Source organism: Neocloeon triangulifer, unplaced genomic scaffold, assembly GCF_031216515.1.
Source record: "Neocloeon triangulifer isolate White Clay Creek 2 clone unplaced genomic scaffold, ASM3121651v1 ptg000012l, whole genome shotgun sequence".
Classification (NCBI taxonomy): domain Eukaryota; kingdom Metazoa; phylum Arthropoda; class Insecta; order Ephemeroptera; family Baetidae; genus Neocloeon; species Neocloeon triangulifer.
Window position 1 is genome coordinate 2,032,583 of NW_026775554.1, and position 22,866 is coordinate 2,055,448.

General features: G+C 36.6%; 3 protein-coding genes across 3 annotated transcripts in view; all 3 read right to left on the minus strand.

Moving 5' to 3' along the window:
• Positions 1–4,862: 4,862 nt before the first annotated feature.
• Positions 4,863–6,654, minus strand: LOC132197620 (uncharacterized). The gene is made up of 8 exons (XM_059621012.1): positions 6,528–6,654; positions 6,142–6,234; positions 6,048–6,089; positions 5,915–5,956; positions 5,811–5,859; positions 5,688–5,761; positions 5,518–5,629; positions 4,863–5,468 (listed from the first exon to the last, which is right to left on the minus strand). Exons 1-8 carry the CDS (start codon positions 6,603–6,605, stop codon positions 5,239–5,241), a joined length of 720 nt encoding a protein of 239 aa, XP_059476995.1. The 5' UTR covers positions 6,606–6,654; the 3' UTR covers positions 4,863–5,238.
• A 63-nt stretch (positions 6,655–6,717) lies between these two features.
• LOC132197148 (uncharacterized) lies at positions 6,718–8,729 on the minus strand. Its single transcript, XM_059620240.1, has 6 exons — positions 8,594–8,729; positions 8,318–8,365; positions 7,891–7,918; positions 7,754–7,821; positions 7,581–7,701; positions 6,718–7,522 (listed from the first exon to the last, which is right to left on the minus strand). Exons 1-6 carry the CDS (start codon positions 8,666–8,668, stop codon positions 7,296–7,298), a joined length of 567 nt encoding a protein of 188 aa, XP_059476223.1. The 5' UTR covers positions 8,669–8,729; the 3' UTR covers positions 6,718–7,295.
• Positions 8,730–13,524: 4,795 nt separating this feature from the next.
• Positions 13,525–22,866, minus strand: part of LOC132198234 (cadherin-89D) — a 46,907-nt gene continuing 37,565 nt past the window's right edge. The window contains exons 12-22 of the mRNA XM_059622136.1: positions 21,669–22,351; positions 20,518–21,314; positions 19,306–19,587; positions 18,397–18,545; positions 17,570–17,791; positions 17,397–17,485; positions 16,866–16,952; positions 16,659–16,727; positions 16,399–16,605; positions 15,390–15,695; positions 13,525–14,381 (exon numbers count right to left, since the gene is read on the minus strand). Of these exons, the coding sequence (XP_059478119.1) occupies positions 14,153–14,381; positions 15,390–15,695; positions 16,399–16,605; positions 16,659–16,727; positions 16,866–16,952; positions 17,397–17,485; positions 17,570–17,791; positions 18,397–18,545; positions 19,306–19,587; positions 20,518–21,314; positions 21,669–22,351 (3,120 nt within the window). The 3' untranslated portion in view covers positions 13,525–14,152. The remainder of the gene's footprint in view (positions 14,382–15,389; positions 15,696–16,398; positions 16,606–16,658; positions 16,728–16,865; positions 16,953–17,396; positions 17,486–17,569; positions 17,792–18,396; positions 18,546–19,305; positions 19,588–20,517; positions 21,315–21,668; positions 22,352–22,866) is intronic.

Sequence of the window (22,866 nt, forward strand, 5' to 3'; positions counted from 1 at the left end):
GCGTACTTTTCTTTGGTGTTTTTTCCAGATTATAATTTTTTTAATCCTGAAATTTTGTTCGTCGGAAAATATATTTATAAAAACTGGCGGCAATGGTAAAAAAATCTGATAAAAAAAATAATCGCTAACAACCTCAAATCAAAATGGTTTGCCTCTCAAATCTAGATTTTTACACAATAATAATTTTGATCTCTATCAAATTTATTATTCTAAAACTTTTCTCGGTGAACCAAAAAATTTTTCTATAGTTATCAGAAATAAAGTCACAATTCAAATGAAAAATTCTTCACGCACTTTTGTTAAGTGATCCGAATAAGTTCGGTCTCGAGGGAAAGAGATCACGCAAAGCGACCTTTGTTCTTAGATAGTCAAACAAACAGAGCAACTTAATTTTCGACACTTGCTCAAAATAGGCGCTTGAATAAGCATTTTCCATAGAAGCGTGTCCAATAATTTCCATTCTTTTCATTATGGACGTACAAATCCCAGCTTTGTCTTCAACCCCACACGCAGATTTGCCCCAAATCAAGTTTGCCAAGTTGCCTGCTTTGAGGACGAGAGGGATAATCGCAAGGAGAGTAATTATAATAGCCTTGTTGGCTCTTGTCCTCCTGTGCTCCACTTTTTTTACGCTCATCTTCTTTCACCAAAAATATTCGGTAAGAAAAGTTTAATTGATTCAGAAGTTTTATTAAAAGAGTTTAAATTATAATTATTCATTAAATATGAAAATTACAAAGTTTTAAATAAAATATTATCAAGAATTTGATGAAAAGTTTTGGCTATTTTTAGTAATATTTGTTATTATAATTTTTAATATTTTTTTATCCTAATGATGATTTTTTTTTTATAATTTTTTCCAAAAAATATTATACGTATATAAAATATTTTTTCCATGTGGAATTATAATATCTAAAAATAATATATTAATAAAATTAGGGTTACAGTTTGTTTTTGAAATATAATACTACATCCAGTTTAATAAAATTAATTAATCATGAGATTCATGAGGTTTTAGAAAAACGAATAAAGGACCAATTTTTTTATGTGAAAGGTAGAGGAGATAAAAAAATACGTGGACGACAAGATGGAAAATGTGTCCAAAATCATCGAGACTGTCGAAAGCCACCTTCGTCAGGTTGTTTTATATACCAAACAAGGAGAAAGATTTAATTTCATATTTTTACTAGTTTGAGGAATTCCAAATTTCGATCAAATGCGCCCCTACACGTAAGCATTTTTTAATTAATTAATAGAGCATCAAAAGAATAAATAAAAATGAAAAACTCGAATTGATAATTTAATAAATTTATTTCTAGGTTCGCATTCGGAAAACTTGAAACTGTTGTCAAACAGTAAAAAATATTTCTTCTCTTATCCAAATTCTGTGAGTTATATTTTCCTATAATTGTTTGCATTTCACTCTGAAATCTTTAATTTTGGGCAGGCTCCTTGGACTGAGGCCAATGACTTGTGCAAGGGAATGGGTCTCCACCTGGCCACCCTCTGCGATTATGATGACCTGAATTCGATTTGGACGGAGGCAAATAAAAGGAAGACTCGTAAGTGAAATTAAATCCGACTTTGCAAAGATTTGAATCTGCTGAAAATCAATCTGACTTCAGACCAGAGTTGGTGGTTGTCGGCCAAGAATTACGGAAGTGGCGAAAAATACGACGTTCGTTGGCACGACGGATCCGAGTTGGAGGAAAACAGCACCTTGTGGGCGGCCAACGCCGAAAAACTCAATGGCTGCGTTTATTTCTACACTGGCGACACGGAAATATTGTACAGCTCGTCGTGCAGTGACCATTTGTATTTTATTTGCGAATTACCAACAGAATGTTACTGACCTGCAATTATTTGCTTCGATTCGGCAAATCCGCGATTGAGAATTGAAACATTTTTTAAATAAATCTCATAATTTAACTGCCTTATTAGAAAATAATTATAAAATATTGAGCTAATTGTAAATGTCAAGTGTAAGGGCTAGTTAAATTAATATAGTAAAATTTAGCAAATTAATAAAAAGAAAAAATGTATATCATTAAAGCAATTCTGAAGTTAGTTTTTATTTCTGTATTTTGCTGCAACTAAAACTCGCACCTCTTTGTTGCTTACAATTAGTGCGAATTCCTTCAGGTTTCTCATTGACCTTTTCACCTTCATTTTTGCCGACCAACGATGAAGACGAGAATATTGATTTAGGGTCTCTAAAATGGTAAAACGTTAAGTAAGCAACGAGAAAAGTTTTCTTTGTGGAATATCGTGGATTTATTAACTTAGATTCGGAAATTAAGGCCAAATAGTTGAAAGAAAAACACGCTCGCATTCATGACCAGTCTATAAACTGCAGGAATATTTCATTCAATTTTTTTAATAAAAAAAATTACTGCGCTTGGGCGCTTCTAAAATTTGCCTCAGTAATGCACTTTTTAGGAAGTTGAGTCGAAAGGCAAGACATTTAAAACATGGAAAGCGCGAGAACCTTTGGGTCTTGGTCAATAATAATTATTTGATTTCCCGTTGAGTGTGTCTGATTTTGACAAATACAATTAAATTTTACGAGATAGCGCAGCTTGACCTCTAGATCATCACATCAGAGAAACTCGATTTTCGACACTTGCTTACAATAGATGCTCGAAGAAAGTTCACATTTTCTATTATATGGCATTCTGAATTTTACTTTTATTTTATAGTTGAAATGTCATCTTCCTTGTCAACCCCAGCAAACGCAGATTTGGACCAAAACAATTTTATGCCATTGCCTGGTTTGCCGAGCCAAAGGTCTTTCACACGCGGAGTAATTGTTATAAAAGCCTTCATGACTCTTGTCCTGCTGTGCGCCAGTTTTTACACGCTCATCTTCATCCACCACAAATATTCGGTGAGAAAATTTTTACTCTGATTCGGGAAAACAATTGATCAAAATTTCTAATTTCATCATGCAATTTTGATGGAAGTACACTGAAAACATTAAATTTCATTTAAAATGACATGAAGAAGAGAGGTTTTTCTAACAAATAGTTTAAAATTCGCAATTCAACTTTTGCAGTTGATTTAATTAATTTTCACTTCCAAAAATACACATTTTTTACAATTAATTGAATTATACATTGAGCTTAAAATAATTTTAAAAGAAAAATCAGATGAATACAAATTACCAGTTGAAATTTGTTGAGCTATTTTAGAAGAAAATGAATATATGTAGTAAATAATTGTCCAATATGAAAGGGAAAAGAGATGCATAAAAATGTGGAAGCGATTGAAGAAAACCTGAAAAATTTATCCAATCTCGTAGAGCGCCACATTCGCCAGGTTCATTTTTCTTTAAAAACTTTGCTCAATGAAATTTAATTTTCTTTTTCCCAGTTTGGTGAATTCCAAATTTTTACCAAATGCGCGCCTGCACGTGAGTTTTTTTACTTAAGTATAAAGCAAAATAATAAATTTCAAGTTTTAAAAAATTTGCAGGTTTGCATTCTAAAAATTTGACGACGTTGTCAAACGGAAAGAAATATTTCTTCTCTAATCCAAATTTAGTGAGTTATTTCCTTCGTCGGAATTTTACTCTAAAATAGCTTATTTTTATCAGGCTTCTTGGACTGAGGCCAACGACACGTGCAAGGGGATGGGCCTTGACCTGGCCACCCTCAGGAGCGAAGCCGACCTGAACGCGACATGGGCAGAAGCAAAGAAAAGAAAAGATGGTGAGAAAATAAGGACACCTTGAAAATTGAATGAGATTTTCCAAATTTATTCTTTTACCTTGTGAAAATCAATCTGATTTCAGATCAGAGTTGGTGGTTTTCGACTAAAAGTAAGGATTACGGAGGTGGAGGAATAAATTACAACATTGTCTGGGTCAACTCATTAGACGGCCCCAATGCTGACGAACCCTGGGACTGCGTCTATTTCTACACCGGCGACACCGACAAATTGTACACCACATCGCAACCCTGCAGTCTTAAAACATATTTTATTTGCGAACTGCCAAGCGAATGTTACTGACTTTTGATTTGCGTGTTGCTTCAATCCGGGAAATTTTCAATCAGAATCATAATTTAATTGCCTAGCTGTGCTAGCTGTTAATAGGAAAAAGTAAATATGTATATCGAAGTAAAATTGAAATATTGGTTCTAAATATAATAATATTGCATTTTTTGAATAAATCAGACGTTCATATTTTTTATTTATCTTTGATACAATAAAAATATTACACTTTGCTTGCTCTTGCATGGTGGGACAGTTGAATGAAAATGACTTTTCTTTTTGAAATTAGCATTTTCTTATGTTTTTAATTATGTTAATTGAAGGAAAACAATATTTGGTTCCAACAGGTGTTTGAAAATATTTTAATTTGACGATACAGTTTTCGTTTCAATTGAAGCCATTTTTATTTTTTTCCAAGAAACGCGAGTGAAAAATTGAAAATTGTAATAATTAAAAACATAATTTGCCAGTGGAAAATCTTAGATTAAATTTGAAAAATGAAACCTTTAATCCGAATAATGGTTCATTTTTTCGTTAATTTCCTCTGAAAGCTGCACTTTTCCGTTTGTGTTTTTTTTTTCAGATTTAGCTTTGGTATAATCTGCACTTAATAGATTAAATGAACATTAATTGGATATCCTGAAACTGTCAGCAAATATCATATAATTAATCGGCAGCATGAAAAGAGAACCTGATAATAAAATATTGCAACTGTAAACCCCAAATCTAGATTTGTTTGTACACTAATACTTTTGCTCTAAACCTAATTAAAAAAAGTTATGTTCCAATTATTCTGAAGTAGAGTTAATCAAGCGAAGGAAAAAAATAATTCATACGTAAAAATTGTTAAATTAGTAATTATTTTTAATTCATTCCTCAATTTACAAATATAATTAGTGTATAGCAATTATCAAATTCATTTAAAGAATAAATTGTTGACATGTTCGCCGATATCAAATTATATTAATCTTAAATATGTATTTAATAAACAAGATCAGGCATATTCATTCCACGTTAAGTTAAATTGACAATAAATTGAACAGATTTGTAAAATGCCATGGTGCAGTATTTTACTGAATTGCGATTTCAGAATGAGAAAGCTTACTGTTAGGTAAGGTACAAGGTAACATTATTAAATTTGAATCGATGACGCTTAAGGTATTTGAATGCAATAAAAAATTTACAAGTAAAATAATTGTATGAAGAACTGGTAAAATTGGAGCTTGAGAAAAAAATTAGCAGAGATCAGTAGCATTGCGTGGGAAGCTCGCAAACAAAATAATAATAGTAATAGCACGGCCAGGCTTCCAATTTTTTCTTGGTGCTGGAGGTGTTGAAATTGACGCATTCCCCACCAAGCGACACTTCTTCAAAAATGGTGCTGTTTTGCACCAGCTCGGTTCCGTCATGCCAACGGAAATCCAAATTATCTTCGCTGCCAAAGTTTTTCGCCGAAACCCACCACCATTTGTAATCTGCGGAAATTTTTAGAAGCGGAAATTGCGACCATTAAAAATTTCTCACCTTGCCGACTCTTGGCCTCTTCCCAGATCGCGTCCAAGTCGGCCTGGCTGCGGACAGTGGCCAGATGCAGACCCATTTCTATGCACTTGGCCTTCGCATCCACCCACTTCAACTGCAAATAGACACAATTCTCAAAAAAGCGACGAAATGCAATCTCGTCAACACAGTACCTTATGAAGCGGCCAAGAAAAATAATACTTCTTGCCGTTTGACAGCCCGATCAGACTTTCCAACGAAATTGACCCTGCAAATTTCATTACTTTTTTACATGATTATATATGTTTTGATTTTACTTTTCTCATGCGCACGAGTGCAGTTGACTGAAAAATTGTATTCTGCAAACTGGAAAAAAAGTTAAATTTGGAATTTTTTATCATAAATTGAGTATTTTTCAAACCTGACGGTCTCGCTGCACTTGTTTGGCCAAATTTTCTAGTGTCTGTTTTTCAGAAAAGGGATAAATTCAAATTATATAAATATAATGACTTACACTTTTGATTTGATTTTTAAAAATTGTGCTTCAGATTTACCTTTGTGAAATTCTGCGTCTGCTCAAGATTTTCTGCCAAAGTCTGGAATTTCAAGTAAAGTTCATTCAATTAATTAATTAAATTTGAGTGGAACCTGGTTGAGGCGCTCATCGATGTATAATTTTACTGATTCAATTTGCTTCTGAATAGCTTCGACAAAATTCTGCGTCTGTCCGTCTGCCGTCGTCTGAATTAAATATTCACGAAATTAAACCAAATATTTTACTACTTAATATTGAAAATTAAAAAACTGCATGTGTTGGGGAAAGTGATTTTAAGTTAGAAATTGTCATGCTAAATCTAAACAAAAAAAATCCAATTTTTTTCTGTTTTGTAAAACCTGGGTGATCAATTATTTTTATACCTCGATTTTTGCGTAATTTATTGTAGAACATGCTGAAAGTTTTTTCCAAAAATGGATTACAAAAAATGAGAAACACAATTAATACTCAGAGAAAAATCCAAAGTTATTTTTCTCACTGTCTTGGTTAGGACGACGAAGGAGAAAAGAATGCTGAGGACCTTCAGGTTTCCCAGCATCGACCCTTTCACCTTCATTTTTGCCGATCCGCCGTCAGACGAGAATTGATGATTTGGGGTTCCTTTCATTTTCATGCTCAGAAGTGAAGTGAAGTTGAGAAAGAAATAGGAAAGTTTTCTTTGTGGATTATCGTGGGTTTATTTCCAGATAAGATTTAGACCTTGAAGCCAAATAGTTGGAAACACGTTCACTGCTTTTATCACCAAACCAGTCTGTACTAAAGGCCACATTTATTTACTTTATTTGAAGACAATTACAGTGTTACTTAAAATTTTCGCCACTTTTTAAAGTTTGGGAAGAGTAGAAATAATTAATTTGGGTTTTGTGGGGTGGCTACCAATTATGATTCACTTATTTTTATTTCCTGTCAAGTGTACGTGTTTTGATAAATAATTTATATTTCAACTTTCACTAGATAAGGCAGCGAGAAATCCAAAATCAACTAGTATTTTATAATAAAATAAAAAAAATTGAACATTTTTAATATTTTCATTATTATCATTAAATTGTTACATATTTAAGAGTAAGAAAAAAGTTTTTTTTTAATCTTTTACAATATTTCTGTAAAGTTTAATTCATTAAGCTTAATTTTATTGGGTTATGTAGAATATTTGTATCTCTATTTTTATTATTTTAATAATTTTTCAAATTTTTGAAAAAGGTTGATTATTATTGGTATTTTTGATTAAAATAGAGAATGAGTTGAATCAGTAACATTCGGTCGGCAGCTCGCAAATGAAATAATGATAGCTGCTGCAATGGTAGCCGCTCATAAGGATGTTGCTGTCGGTTTGGAAAACGACGCAGTCCTTTTTCCGAGCGCCGGCGCTCCACAAGGGGCTGTTTTGCTCCAACTCTGAGCCATCGTGCCAACGAATGTTGTATTTTTCTCGGCCTCCGCCGTAGTTTTTAGCCGACAACCACCAATTCTTGCCTGAAAAAAACCAGACCTAGATTTTCAGATGAATTTTCCAAAAAGCGTCTGATTTTACGATTGAAAGTGCGCCTTTGTTTCGTTCCCGCCCGGAGCGCGTTCAGGTCGGCTTGGTTCCTCACGGTGGCCAGATGGAGGCCCATATTGGCGCAAGTTTCGTTTGCCACATTCCAGTTTTCCTGCCACAGGAAATTGAGATTTTGCAGATTAATGCGAATCGTTTTGTCTCACGTGATTGTAGTCGTAATCAGAAAAGAAGTACTTTTTCCCGTTGGCCAACTGCGTCAACTTGGCCGCACCTGAAATTTTTTGTTTCAATTCAATTTTCCGCCAATTTTAATTTCACTCTTCTTAAAAAAAAAACTCACGCGCTAAGGTGCAGTTGGGTGGAGCAATCTGGAGGAAAATAATTCAATCAATTCTTTAACCATTTGCATATTTGAAAATAAATAATGTACCGAATAAATATTTTAACTTGTTACAAAACTATAACAGTTTTAATTGAAAAAGCTCTCCTTGAAAGTCAAATTTTTGTGACTATTTAGTTTTAATAAATAATTAGGCGTAAATTAGAATTTTTTCTACAGCTACATATTTCCATAATTATAAAAAAATTAGACCAGAAGATTTTATTAATATTTTTGCATTTTCCCAGTTGAGGTTCAATTCAGAAGTTTTACAAGACTTTTCTTTTTAATTTTGAAATTAAATCCTGCAACTTTCCCGCGAAATTAATTTAATGTCCTCTGACGCTGTCTGGAAGGAATAAATTTTTCTATTGAGTTTAATACCAACCTCTGAGATGAAGTCAGACGAAATCTCCACTTCCGCTCCTTTGCAAATCTGAAGAAAAAAACTCCGATTATTTTCTAGCGCCAAACCTTTTTTGAAATCATTATGATGGATTATTATATTGATTATTTATTGAATAAACTAGACTTCAAAGCAAAATTTGTAATATGCTGTTGGTCTGGTCGTTGAAAATTTGGAAAAAATTCCTTGTAAATTTTTGAAAATAAAAATCTTTCAAATTTCAACGTTATCATTTCTAATTAATTAAAAACAACTTAAATTTTCACGTCTTGCAATGGTGTTGATAAGGAAGAAGCTGAAGAAAGCCAAGACGATGCTGCGAGACCCTTGCATTTTGCTTCCTTCTTTTCGACACTGTTTCGCGACAACGAATGAGACAAATCATAACTCGGCTAGCGGATGTGAGGCAAGAATTAATCTCTCTCGGAACATCCGTTGGGAATTTGCAAGATAATTGCAGCGTGCGAAATCGAGTGGGAGAATTGATAACGAATGAAGTATTGAAACAGACATTATTAATTTTGTTTCTTCTTTACAACAAATCAAGTGCAGCTTACTGGAATTTTTTTGTTCAAAGCCTGCTCTAGGTAATAATGCAGAATATATAATTATACACTGCATTTTTCTCAAATTTATTACCAAGATAATGGAAATTGAGTCTAAAGTTACTTCCCAACTCACAAATTACAAAATTAGAGTCTTCATGAATGTTAAATCACAAAGAATTTCATTTAAAACCTGTTTAAAACTTTAAGAACCAGAGAGGAATCTTATAATTTTAAGTTAATTTGGAAATTGTGGAAATTGAGTCGTTGAATCGTCTCTTAATTCAAGAAAAGAAAAAATTGATTATGTGCTCAGGAGAAGTTTTTACGAACTTGGACGTGTCGCACAGAACGCGCAGGCATTTGTCAGCGCGCATAAATCTGCGAGTAGTTTTTCCGTTTGTGCGGTTCGATGCAGTCGTGCTCGGCTCGGCGACTTTTTTATTCATCAGCTCTGGCGGTGTTTTTTGATACGGCGAGGTGCAAGTTGATATGCAAATAGAGCGTGCACACGGCTTTTGCTTTCCGTTTCATGAAGAGAGAGAGAGAGAGACGAGTGCATGTTGTCATGTGCAATGTAGGTCATATCAAATCCGAAAGCCATTACCATTCTGGTGTGTGCGGTTTTTGTTTGTTCTGCGCGGCGAGCGAGTGAGCGACTCGATGCACCCCCGACTTAAACACAAACCCAGCAGATACGGAGAGATACACAGACCCAATCTGGAAAGATATGAAAATATTATACACTCGCAACTTTCATCTTCTCTCTCAAAATCAATCCACTTTCTGGCCCACAAATTTTCCTATAAAGTTCAGAAATGAACAAAAAAAAATAGATATACAGTTTCATTATGACAGATCAAATTATTATTAAATTCTATTAAATCTTTATTTTTTTTCAACGCTTGAAAGTTCTGATTCTTTTTATCTTTCAAAATATAATATTTAACAATTGGAAAATATCAAAATTTTTGGGGGCGAAAAATAGAGAATTTCTTCATCAGCGTATTAATGGTAAGTGATATAATAATAAGTTAAATGTTATTAATTATATTTTGCATTTTATGCTGGTTATTAACTACAAACTTAGCTTTTTTTTATAGGCAAACTTTTGAAGAACCTAAAAAAAATCTGGATTTTGTTTTCATTTTTTTTTTAGGTAAATTAAAAACTTCTCCATAATTAATCTTCACAGATGAGTATTATTTTAGCAAATTCTCTCCCATATTTTATTTCCATCAAATTTCAAACGCTAATGAAACATTAGTTAACATTTAGAAACTAGAAAATGTGCACCAAAGAAAAGTAGCAATTAATAATTGAAACGCTTGTTGTGTCTTTTGTAAGGAGTAATTTATCGCCGTTGTTAAATGGTCTCGCGAAATTCGGGGGTTGCTCCTATCTTAAGTGGAGGAAGTGCGTGGTCGCCATGGCAACCGACCTGTTGATCAACCCCATAAAGGGCTATCAGTGCGTATAGGAGGGAAAGAGCAGAGAGACGCACAACTTCTCAAACACTGCCGCGCCCATCCACTTTATTTTTATTTAACCCCCGAGCTTAGAGAGAAAGAGAAAAATATGCTGCATTTTGAATCGCTTCCAATCGCTTGATTTACGGCGATGGTCATTAAGCGCGACTTTTTACATCTGCAAGGCAATTAAGTGAAAGTTTCGCCGTTTGAAATGAGTTCAAGAAATGCGTCGCTCGTATTGATGGGGTTTTTGACTCCTACACCTCGCTGCACATCAAATAGAAAAAACCACACGAGAATTCATGAAAATAATTAAATTAAAAATAAACAAAAACCTATGCAAATTTAATGTGTCAACACATTGAAATTTTGTTTCTGAAACACTTGGAGAAAATTCCTCTGATTTTCATTACAAAATATTTTGACAAATTCACTATACCAAGGAATTTTGATATATGGACTATTTAAAGATACTTTCAACAAATACTTATTTAGTAAATTTTGTCATTATAGCGTTGCTATATTTATTATTTTTATTAAAAAAAAAAACTGTGTTATTCCTTCTGAGAAAATTAATGTTAAAAAATTTGAAAATAACAGTTCCTTGTTTTCATTCTAGGTAAAATTAAGAAATTTTTTAATGATTCCCAATTTTAATCTTTTACTGTAGTAAAAATTTCATTCTCCAATGGAGAACCTTCTATTTTTTGAATACATGGACGTTTTGAAATCATTTACTAAAAATAAGATTTGTACATCGGAGACGAACTATTATTTCTATTATTCCAATAGCAAACATATTTTTACATTTTGATGGCGAGTAAATTGTAAAATGAATTATTGTTTAAAAAGGTACGATAAATAAAAATAATTTTTTTGAATTCACTTCTTTAATAATAAGTTGTTTTAGACGACACCTTTTTAAATAAATAACCTTTTTAGTAACAAAAAAGTTATTTTATTTTCATAATAAATCGATTCATTTCACTTATGCTGGAGAAAATTAAATGAATTGAATAAACTTTGGTAAATTTCACAGTCAGTTTGAAACGGTTTGTCGGTCTGGATTTTGAAGGAGTCCTTAATTGCTTGGCGTATAATTATCTGGAAGGCAATAACCCCGAGCGAGAGCGCGTTAATGAACAACACCCGGTTTTTGTGCCAAGAATGCGACGCATTCCGAAATTTCCGAAGCAATTAACAAAAGTTGAGACGCGAAAAATTGTGGGACAGCTGCAGCCGCGCATTTCTCATCTCGCGTGCTTTACTGCACACCCATTTTTCTGCCTTTCTTTATGCAACGCGATAAAAATTTTAATCGCCTCCGAGCTTTAAAAAAACGGAAATGTGTCAAAGTTTTTTATTTAGTGTCGCCCAAGGAAGAGAATTAAAAAATTAAAAACGCTGGCCGAGTTTTGAATTAATAGAGCGGTGGCCAATGGAAAAGAAGAAGAAGTAGTGTTGCGACAATAAGTAGAGGAATTATTGTTTCGCATCAATCGTGGCAGAGAAACAACGCAGAACACCGGCAAATCGATGACAAACTGCAAAAACAGCCAATCCCACTTGACGCAGCAGAGAGACAAATTGACTGTCTTGATTAATTGCAAAGCTTACTATAAAAATACATAACAAATGGAGGAAAATTAATTTAAGAGATATTTATAAAAACAAAAGAGGGTAAGAAGAATTATTTCAGTGCCAAATTTAATACTTTTTTTTGATGATTCTGGATTTAAAAATCAATTGATCAATGAATATTATTGTTTAAAAAAAATTGAATTCGGTAAATGAAAATATTACAAAAAAATCTCCCAAAAAACGAAACACTGATTGAAATCAATTAAAAGGTTTTGTAAAAACAGTCTACATAAAGTTAACTAAATTCACGAAAGATTCTGTTTTAATTTAGAATAATTTATTTTGCCAATTGTATATAAAATAAAATTAGCAGAATAGTCTCTCTAATATTTACGAATTTTTAATTTCTTTGACGCAAATAAATTATAAAAAGAGCCAATTAAAACTAAACTATTTTATTTTTCCAAAAATAACATGGCTAGAAATAAACGATGGAAACGAAAAATTGGCAATTTCTATAAAAATTTATAACACTAATTAATAACACATGAAAAGAATGTCAAGGCGGCGTAGGAAAGGAAATCGCAGAGATTGATTTCCGCGTGAAATAAAAATGTAGGTGGGAAAAAGGTGTGTAATTGCAGCCGGGAAAGTAAGCGCGGCGGAAAAGCTGCAGAATAAACAGGGCGGCCTGGTGACCCAGCGTGAGAGGCGCATTGATTTTGGAGGCGCACGCGGCGCAACCATCACTGCACCGAAGGGGTAGCAGCTCTTGCACCCCGCAAGCTCTCCACCCCTCCCCTTGCTGCAACCAACCCCAATTCTCTCTTCCGCGCCAAACCGACTCTCAAAATTATTTAAATTTAAAAAATTCAATTACATTTCATTCAATTTTGATAAACAAATATCTAATTTTAATTGATGCAAAAACTTCATGAAATGCGCTATGGAAAATCAGAATTTATAAGCAATAAATCCAGGAAGTATTTGAAGTGAAATACAAACAATGTTATTAACAACCTGGAAAACCTTGCGACATAATTCATTAAAAAAATTTAAGTAGTGCAAAATTGGTTGAGAAATTATTTGAATTATTATTTTTGCAGTTTTTACTGAAACTCAAAACTGGAAAATTAATAAAGAAACTAATTCTTTATTTCAATCGCGATTTTCTTTGCTTTTAAAACTGGAGAACGCAGACAGAGAACTATATAAATACAATCGTAGAATCTTTACACTTTTGTGGTGTCACTCGGCAGGTCGTAATTGAAACAAAACGAGCCGCAATAAAAATCGACGACGTGCCGCGCGAGTGTGTTGTTTGGCAGGGGTTGCGCCGTCCATATTATTCACGCCGTCGGTCCGTCCGTCTCGTTTTTGGCCGCGTTCCAGGTGATCATGCGGCGCTTGTTGTGGTTCTTCCCTTCTTTCCCACCATAAATCTCGCCGCGCGAGAGAGGCTATTGCCCTGCTCCTGTCACTCCACCAAACCAATCTGGATTTGTCGCCTCTCCCGAGATAGAGAATGATTGATTCCTGCCAGTAAACAAAAGAAGAAGTGAATATCCCCTTTCAAACGCAATCTTTCTTTTTCGAATAGCAATTCCTTTATTTACAGTTCACATGTACAAAACGAAATCTCAGGAGAGTTTGAAATATAGAAAATAAAAAACAGTGGCGGCTTATTTGAGCAAATATTTGGTGTTGCAATATAATTATATTTTAATGAACGGACTGGTGAAATATTAAAAAAAGCGCAATATTTTAACATTTAAATTTATACAAAATTGTTGGAAAATCCCTGATGAAGGTTTTTTCATTTTTCAAAAAAGTCTTGAAAACAAATTTTTATATTTTAATTTATGCAAAACTCTCTATAAAGTTTGTAAAATTTTTTAATTTCAAAGGACATTTTTACAAAAGTAAATTAATTAAATTATTTTACTAAAAAAATCATAATTAAACTGCAAATTATGAGGGGTTTTGTAATAAATATTGTCAAGCACGGTAACAAAAATTTTAAAAAGTGTGGTCTCTTATTTTATTTTTTGACTCAGGATGACAAAATTCCTTTAAGTCCACGGTCAAGATTCACATGTTATAAAAAGAATTTGAAAAATACTATTTTTTTCACCAGTCAACTAATGAGTATTTAGTGGATTTGAAAATTCAGTTCAAAGTTTTATGTACAGGAAATTTACAAAATGTCGCGCACAGTCTCAGTTGCACTCGTGAATGTTTCTGGGGTGGTGGTCGAGCGGACACACGACCACCCTCTCGCTGTGTCGTCGCGCCAGTTGCACCCCCAGGTGGTGGTTGTGGGCGGCCGGGGGCGGCGGCGGCGTGCTCGACGGCTCCCGCTGCCGCTTTTTCTGCTGCTTGCCCTCCGCAGAGACGACGAAACCCTGCGACGGGTTCAGTTCCTTCAGCGAGTCTTCGTAACTTCCACTGAAACGAATCCAAAATTTTCAATTAAAGGAGACAAAAAATTTAAATATACAATAAATGATATGTTAATAATTAAAAAATAAAATAATATGGATTTTGAATTTTCATAGCAAGATGATTTGAATGCTTCCTTGAAAATTGTTTTTGGGCAAAAGAATTGCAAAGTTTCAAAATTCATCTTTGTTTTCAATAACTGCGTCGATTTATGACCCAGGATAATTTGATAAAAAAAAGCCAAGATTATATTACGGGAATTAAATTCAAAATGTAATAAGAGTTTTTCTAAATAAAATTTCAATCTGTAGCTTTCCTTCTGGCAACTTTTGTTTGGCCGGAGCAGGGGTTAACAAAACGCTTTAGATCTTGGGCAACCCTGCTTGAATGAGGGTCTTCACCCCTCAACTGATAAGGCCGTGTATACTTTTGTATCTCCCCTGCGGTGCCACTTCTTGAGTCGCGGAAAGTCCAAAAGTAAGTAAGTACTTTGCCGAAATTAATCCCGACCGTAAATTAGCCCGGCTTAAAACCAAACCCCGCCGGCTTAGCCGAGAATGTGTATTTTATTTTTATCCCCACGTAACGGTGTTGTGTCCGGCGGGTGCAATGCAGGTCACATACACAATACTCTCTCTCGCTCGCAGGGGATCTCCACTTTAACTGCCTCGCACACCGGCCAATTACACACCGCAACGGCCAAGAGGGACCTTTTGACCTTTGCACTCGAAACATTAAAAGTGGAACAAAATTTGCAAATATGTGATATTTTTAATTATAATAAATTAAAACTTTTATTTAAAATATAATAAAAAAATTTAACTAAAATTTGAAAAAAATGTAGTAATTTTATATGAGTTAGTTGCAAATACTAAAAAAATTAAATTTTCTGGCAAAATTAAAGTTTAATCTGATATTGCATTAATATTTTTTATTAAAAGAATATTTGTTGCAATGATAGAAACTTGAATAAATTAAATTTTGACATTTTTTAAGGAAATTTGTTTGACTTACTTTGAGCTGGAGGTTTCGTGTCCGCTGGAGCAGGAGCAGTTGTGGGGGTGGTGGAGGGCGACGCCCGAGTCGTGTCTGCTGATGGACGTCATCGAGGCGATCGGTCGCTGCAACCTGGCCACGCTGGACGCCGCCCTGCTCAGCTTCAGGTCGGGGTTGACTCGCGGAAAGCGGCCGCTGTGCTGCGAGTGCATGTCCACGTACGAGTCGGTCGTCGCCTCCTCCAGCTCGACCAGGTACGGCGGTCGCAGGTTCATCGTGAAGCCCATGTGTGACCCTGGGAAACACGCCTTCTGCTGCTTGCACCTGGATTCGTGACAGAAAACACAAAAATTTAACTTATTAACAGAGTTTCCTCAAACAATTGAATGGTGACCCTATGTTTTCGGTCACCAAACAACTCTCTATGACCTGACCTTTACAATAATGTGTCACACTTTATATATGTTGCGGCCGATTTTAGTGTGGTGGTGGTGGTGGTGGGAACATTTGGACCAATGAGATTTTTTTATTCTTAAAATCGTTTTTTCCAGCAAATTTCATGCTGACCTTGACCTTTTGGTCAGCAATCAATTCCTAATGAGCCCAGCTTTGAAATAGTGTAAATTTAACATAATCATCAACCAAATTCAGATATTTACCCCAGATTTAAAATAAAAAATATTATAAATTTAAAAGTCAATTTTGTAAAGGTCTTTTCCTCAAAACTATGAACATGGATACATTTTCCTAGATATATTCTGAAAGATCATATCCTCCTTCTCTAAGTCGTCAGAAACTTATGACCTTATTCACATCAAACAATTTATTATAATCGTCATCAAATGAATACATGCTCCATTAACACAAATTTAAATTTGTTAATTGTAATTTTTTTTTCTTGCATTTAAAATTTTTATATATTACATTTTAATTTAAATAAGAACTATTCAAATTAGTAAAAATTTCAATTTTCTTTCATAGCGACAACCTAAAATTAAATAAATTCAATTTTATTCCAAACACTCACATTTTCTTTTTTCGTCGGACACATCCGAAGCAAATTGCCGCGGCCAGGGCGCCGAGGAAGACAAAGCAGCCCATGGCCACCGCCCCCGCCTCGACGGCCAGCAGGGCGGGCCTCGGTGTCCTGGGCGAGTTGGGCAGGTCGCGCACCTCCATGGCCTGGAAGATGTCCAGGTCCCTCTTCAGAGCGGCCGAGTGCAGACTCAGCACCCTTTTTATATGAGAAAATATAAAAATTTATTAACTTATTAAATTTTGTCTCACCTCTCCAGGCGGGTCATGTCGACGACCATGTTGAGGTGCGGGTCGACCGCGTACAGGTACAGGTCGGAGCTGCAATTACGCATAATTATAATGATTTCAAATGGAAAAAGATGTATGTGTGTCGAGGGGTTGCGCGCGCGGGAATTAAAAAGGCGCTCTTGATACTTTTAATGAGAATCGCGCTATTCACTTGCATGTCCCACTTACGCATCGGCTTCTTCCTCGGAATCCAGCTCCAAGTGCGGCTCCAGTTTGCGGAGGCGCACGTCCAGCCCCGTCAGCCTGCTCAGCGCCCTGAAAACAAACCCCGCATTAATTCACACACACCCACTCTGCTCTCCTTCCAGAATAAATCTTAACTTCATTAAAAGATTTAAAGAAGCTGCATAATTAATGAAGTTGATATAATAAAAATAAATAAATAAATAAAAAGTATAAAAAATTAGCTTGCCTTCCGCAAGCTCAAAATATAGCACAGGCCAAAACGACAATAAAAATTAATAATAATAATTTATAAAAAAAATTCAAAATTGCTCTTAATTTCATTTAAAACTGTTAATGAATCAATCCACAATAATAATCATTTGAAAGTTTTAATTCATTGTTATTAAAAAAACAGCAAAAATTGATTTGATAAAATTCTTTTACAATGAAATTTCACCAGAAATAATGATAAAAACGTCTCCGTCGTTTAACTTTATTTTATTGTTGTTGTTGAAAGATTAAAACGTTAATTACCTGGTGATGTTTTGCGAGTTCCTCTCGACTTCCACGGGCTTGGCATTCATCACGAGCACCACCTGTTTGTTCTCGTCCAGCACGTGCACCTGCAAGCGACGAGCAAAAAACAAGACAATTATCATCTGCCCTTTTCCACTTCACTAAGCTAAAGTGGTCATTTTTGCACTCACGATGACGTTGGCGATGACGGAGTGGCCGTCGGGGGCGCCGCGTCGGTCGCGGGCGCGCACGTCGAAGCCGAAAACTTTGCCGGCGTCGCGCGCGAAACTCGTGATGCCGCGCACCTGGCCCGTGATGGGGTGCACGTCGAACCGCTTTGGCTCGCTGTCGTCCGGTTTCTGCAGCATGTGGTACCGCACCTCTCCGTTCAAACCCTCGTCTGCGTCCACGGCCTTTAAAAAAAATTAACTTTTTTCATGACCAATGGTTTCAAAACAGAAAAATAATGACAAGAAAAGTGTCTAAAATTTTATGAAGTCGCATCTTTTCATTTCTTTGGCACTGATTTAACTGGTTTTAACGATCTATTTAATTAAGTTAAATACACCAATTAAAAGTCACAAAACTCTAAATAATTTGCTTGATTATTGTTTTTATTTTTTTTTTCAAATCCATGTAAATTCGTTTGATTTGTCTTTTTCGTAATGTGGAAAGTCCACTGCTAAGTTAAAAAAATTTAATTAATTCAAATTTTATTTAAGTTGCATACAATTATAATTATTTCATATTATTTAAATGGTAATGGTTTAGTTTAATCAAGACGTAGAAAACAAAAGATTAAAGAGGTTAAATTTACCCAGCTCTAAATTCTTGTTTTTATCCAAGTTTAATTTTACAGTATCGCAAAATTCAGATTTGTGTGTTTCAAGTATTTTTTAAGAAAACTTAACCAGAGAAAAAAACATGATTATTAAAAGCAGATTTTGCCCAACGTATGACATACCATTTTATTTTTATTAATTTTTTTGGAGAAATTGAAATAATTTTGGTAACTCACATGAAGGCGAACAACCTCGTCGCCGTAATTGGCCGAGGCGGGAATGGCGGCCACGATCGGACGCCCCTCTTGCGCCCCTTCAAAGCGCGGCGTGTTGTCGTTTTCGTCTCGAACGTGCACCACCAGCCGAACCTCGTCTCCGGAAACACCTTCGTACAGAAATTCGAGATAATTTGAAATATTAGGCAACGTGTCATGCAGGTGGGTTGAGCGGGTTGCCTAATCGGAACACTGCAGGGGCCTGCGTCGTACTTTTTACTTCCGTGAATGAAATTGAGTGTTTATTTATTCATATTTCGCAGCGAAATGCCAATGGGATCGAGTTGCTGCAATATTTTATCCTGTTTGCGCCTCGTTACGTATATAAAACAGATATTCGCAAATATGAAGAGGGAAAATCAACATGCTCTTTCGCGGAAAAGCTGGCGGAGAAACACGAGCGCGCCTGATCTAATTTCGCAAACAGAGACGCGTCGGTGGCGCGCCCGCGGCGATTCCTGCCTGCCATTAATCTTATACTCAACAACGAGGGTCATTCACAGCTTCGAATGCGCCACAGACTCCATTCAACCCCGATTCTAAACCCTATTCAACCTCAAAAATAAAAATTAACAAATTTAAATATTTACGCAAGTCGAACGAGACAAAATAAAATAATCTCAGTTAAATTGCAATCGAGTCGGATGACGGAAAATGAAATTGTGAGCAGTTTTGAATGGGCCTGGTGCGAGTGCAGCTTTGGTTTGCAGCGCGTTTCGGGCGAAATGCATTTGCTCGGCGGTGCAAATTGAGTGTGTGTGTGTGTGTGTTTGGGCGCATTGAAGGCCGTGGCCTAGTTGCTCGCTCGCTCGCTCTGCACATTTATTTTCCGCTTTTTGCGTCGGCCAACCGTCGGGAAAAAGCACTCACCGAGTTCGTCGGACAACATGGGGTAGACGAGCACCGAGTGGCGCGCCTTCTTGGCCCGCTCGGCGCGCACCTTGATGACGTAGTAACTCTGCTTCTCGCGGTCCGGCGCCGACATCAGGTACACGGTGCCGTTGCGCGAGTCCACGTAAAAGTGACTCACGTCCGGGCCGGGCAGCAGGGCGTAGGTCAGCGCCTGGCCCCGGTACGCGGCGCTCACGTTCAGCATGGTCAGCACCAGTGGCGTGTGAGAGTTTTCCATCACTTCCACCTCGAGGTGCCGCTCTGCAATTTCATCACCATTATCATTTCATGAAAGCAAATATATAATTATTGCTAAATGTTTTGTGATAGCAACAAGGTCAATGCTGAGAGGTTATGAGACATACCGAACTTATTTTACACTTGGGTACCCCAGAACGGCTTAAGATTTTTGCCCAATTAAACATTAAACACTATTTTATTTAATTGCATAGAAGAATGAAACTACGCAACATCTTAGGCAAGAAAATTAACGCATTTTTTGCCTATTTTTCACCGATTTTTACATTTTATGAATATTTTTGTAATGGATTTAAGAGAAGAACAAACTGACACTGAAATTAAACTTGAACGTTGATGAAACCTCATATAAAATTGTTTTCTAAATCTTCAATTTTGAATAGAATTCTATAAAAGAAACTCAATTTGACTGAAATATGATCTAAAAAACCTTAATTTCCAATTTTTCACTCCTCTGAACAATTAGCTATCTTAGATTTGTTTTGCTAAGGCACATATTTTCTCTCCCACCGGGAAAATTGAAAAATCTTTACTTAAATTATTTAATTTGGCAGCAGTTTTAGCAAATCCTTATGGTCTCCGTCGGCAGTAATGGTTACGAACATGAAAATTTTTCATTACTTTGAGTATTATAAGAACCAAAATATAAAACGACGAAATTTGTTTGCACAAATAAATTAAATCAAAGTGCTCAAAAAATTAAGCTTGATTTTCACGGAAATGAGTGAAATGCCAAAAAAAAAACACGCTTTTCAATTAACCTTCAATTAAACTTTTCTCAAAAGTTTACTCTGCGACCCTCAATTTTTTATCTATAAAAATGATCCTTGGTGGTCAAAATTATTAGTTTTTGTGGAGTATATTGCTGCCCTTTGGTGTTTTAATTTCTCTTTTAAATACACAAACTCACTTTTAAAACTGTTATTTACTCACCAAGAAAGATGGGGTTGAGGTCAACGATGGTCTCCTTGTGGTCCTTGACCGCGACCAGCACGATGGCTGACGAGCTGAGCGACGGACTGCCCAGGTCAGAAGCAACAACGGTGATGTTGTGGATGTTGGCGCTCTCGTAGTCCAGCGAGGTGAGCGTCGTGATGGTGCCGTCCTTGGAGTCGATGTGGAACTCGCGTCTGGGCGGGCCGGCGATGCTGTAGAGCAACAGGCCGTTGCCGTTGCCGGCGTAGTCCGAGTCGTTGGCGAACACCTGCAGGACGAACTGACCCGGAGGCCCGTTTTCGTCCACGGCCGTGTGGTAGATGGGCGTGCCCGTGATGTCGTCGCGCCGGTTGAAGTTGAAGAACTCGGGCGCGTTGTCGTTGACGTCCAGGATGTTGATGGTCACCTGCACGCTGGTCTTCAGCTTGGGCTTGCCGCCGTCCTCGGCCCACACCCTGAACTCGTACGAGTCGCCCGTTTCGCGGTCGATGGTGCCCGTGGCCGTCAGGGCGCCACCTTCGGGCGAAATGCTGAAGGGCAGGTCGCCCTCCTCAGGGTCGATGTAGTAGTTGACGGCGGCGTTGTTGCCAAAGTCGGCGTCGCTCGCGTGCAGCCAGCCCATCACCCACCCCATGTAAGTGCCCTCGGCCAGGTCGTACTGGTACCAGGGTCGTTTGAAGGTCGGCGCGTGGTCGTTCACGTCCACCACGTTCACCATCAGGGACATGTTGGAGCTCAGCCCGCAACAATCGGCCGCCATCACGTCTAGTTGGAATTCTGTTTCCGGCGAAAGTCTATAGAAAATTAAATTAAAATAGAAAATTCAAAATAATTTACACAAAAAACTGTTAAAGATAGATGAGAAAAAAATTTACTCAGCTCATTTAACCTTTTATTCGATTTAAAATAGCGGTTTTAGAATGGCGTATTAACACAAATGTAATGAAAAATCCGGAAAAATCTCTCGTATCTCTTATTTTTATTAATAAATCATAATAAAAAGCCTAAAACACAGTCAAACTTTTGAAATCAAATAAATATTTGAACCATTTTCCAAAAATTTTGGATTTTTTTATTATTTCTTTCCTGTAAATCATCCATTTAAGGACAAAATCACAAATATTTTGAAATTTTGCAAGCCTATTTACCTTTTAGCCACCGTGATTTCTCCGGTGTTAGGGTTGATGGTGAAGGATCGCTCCTTTTTGTGCCTGGCACTGTTGGACCTGTCCTGCTTTTCTCGATGATTTTCGCCCACAATCTTGTAGGTGACAAGTGCATTGTCGCCATCGTCAACATCATTGGCCTCGATCTTGATGACCGGCGAGCCCATGGCGATGTTCTCCTCCAAGTTGACCACGGGGTAGTTTTTGCTGCTCATGTTCTTGAGGGGCAAGACGGTGTCGCGGCGTTGCTTGGCGTTGCCGTCGGCGGCCACCGCGTCGTCCAGCAGCATCATCTGCACAAAGTTGGGCGCGTTGTCGTTGACGTCGTCCACCAGGATGACCAGGTCGGCTTCCGAGGACGCGTTGCCCCTGTCGACGGCCACCAGCCGCAGGTTGTAGCGGGGCGTGGCCTCCCTGTCCAGCGGCTCTTTGCCCGAGAAGAAGATTTTGCCGCTCTCCTGCTCGATGTGGAACTTGTTGGCGCCCTCGCCGCGCAACCTGATCTGGAACTTGGCGTTGTTGCCCATGTCGACGTCCACCGCGTGCACGGCCGCGTCCAGCTTGATCAGGGTGTTGGGCGCCGCGTCCTCGCTCACGCGCCCCGAGTACTTGCGGTGCGAAAACCTCGGCGGGTTGTCGTTCTCGTCTTCAACAACCACCACCACCTAGTAAAACAAAATAAAGGTTGAAACAAATTCAAAGTAAATGCTTCACTGTCTCTTTCAAAGAATTTCTACTGGCATATACCAGCACTGTCTAGATCTTGAGGAAAACATTTTAAAGCAATTTTCATCAAAATCGATTTGATAAAGTTATAAAATCAGAAAGGTTAAATTTTCTGCTAACAGCTTCAACTGAATTTTGTTATATTTCATTTAATATCCCTCAAGGCGCCTCAAGCCCGTTTGTTTTTTATCATAAGTATAACATTTTCTAACCATTCGGCATTTATAACTTTTACCGCTTTGGATGTATAAGATAATTTTAAATACAAAAATTGTGCAAAATTAAATTATCTTCAACTTTTGTGGGAAACATTTTGCTCTAAAATGTTTTCCAGAAGAGCTAAAGTAAAAATACCAATTAAATGACTAAAATTAGCCTTCACAGTTCTAAAAATTTAAATTTTTGGCACCAATAATTTTTTCATTTCAGTATTCTTGATAAAGTTGTTAAAGCA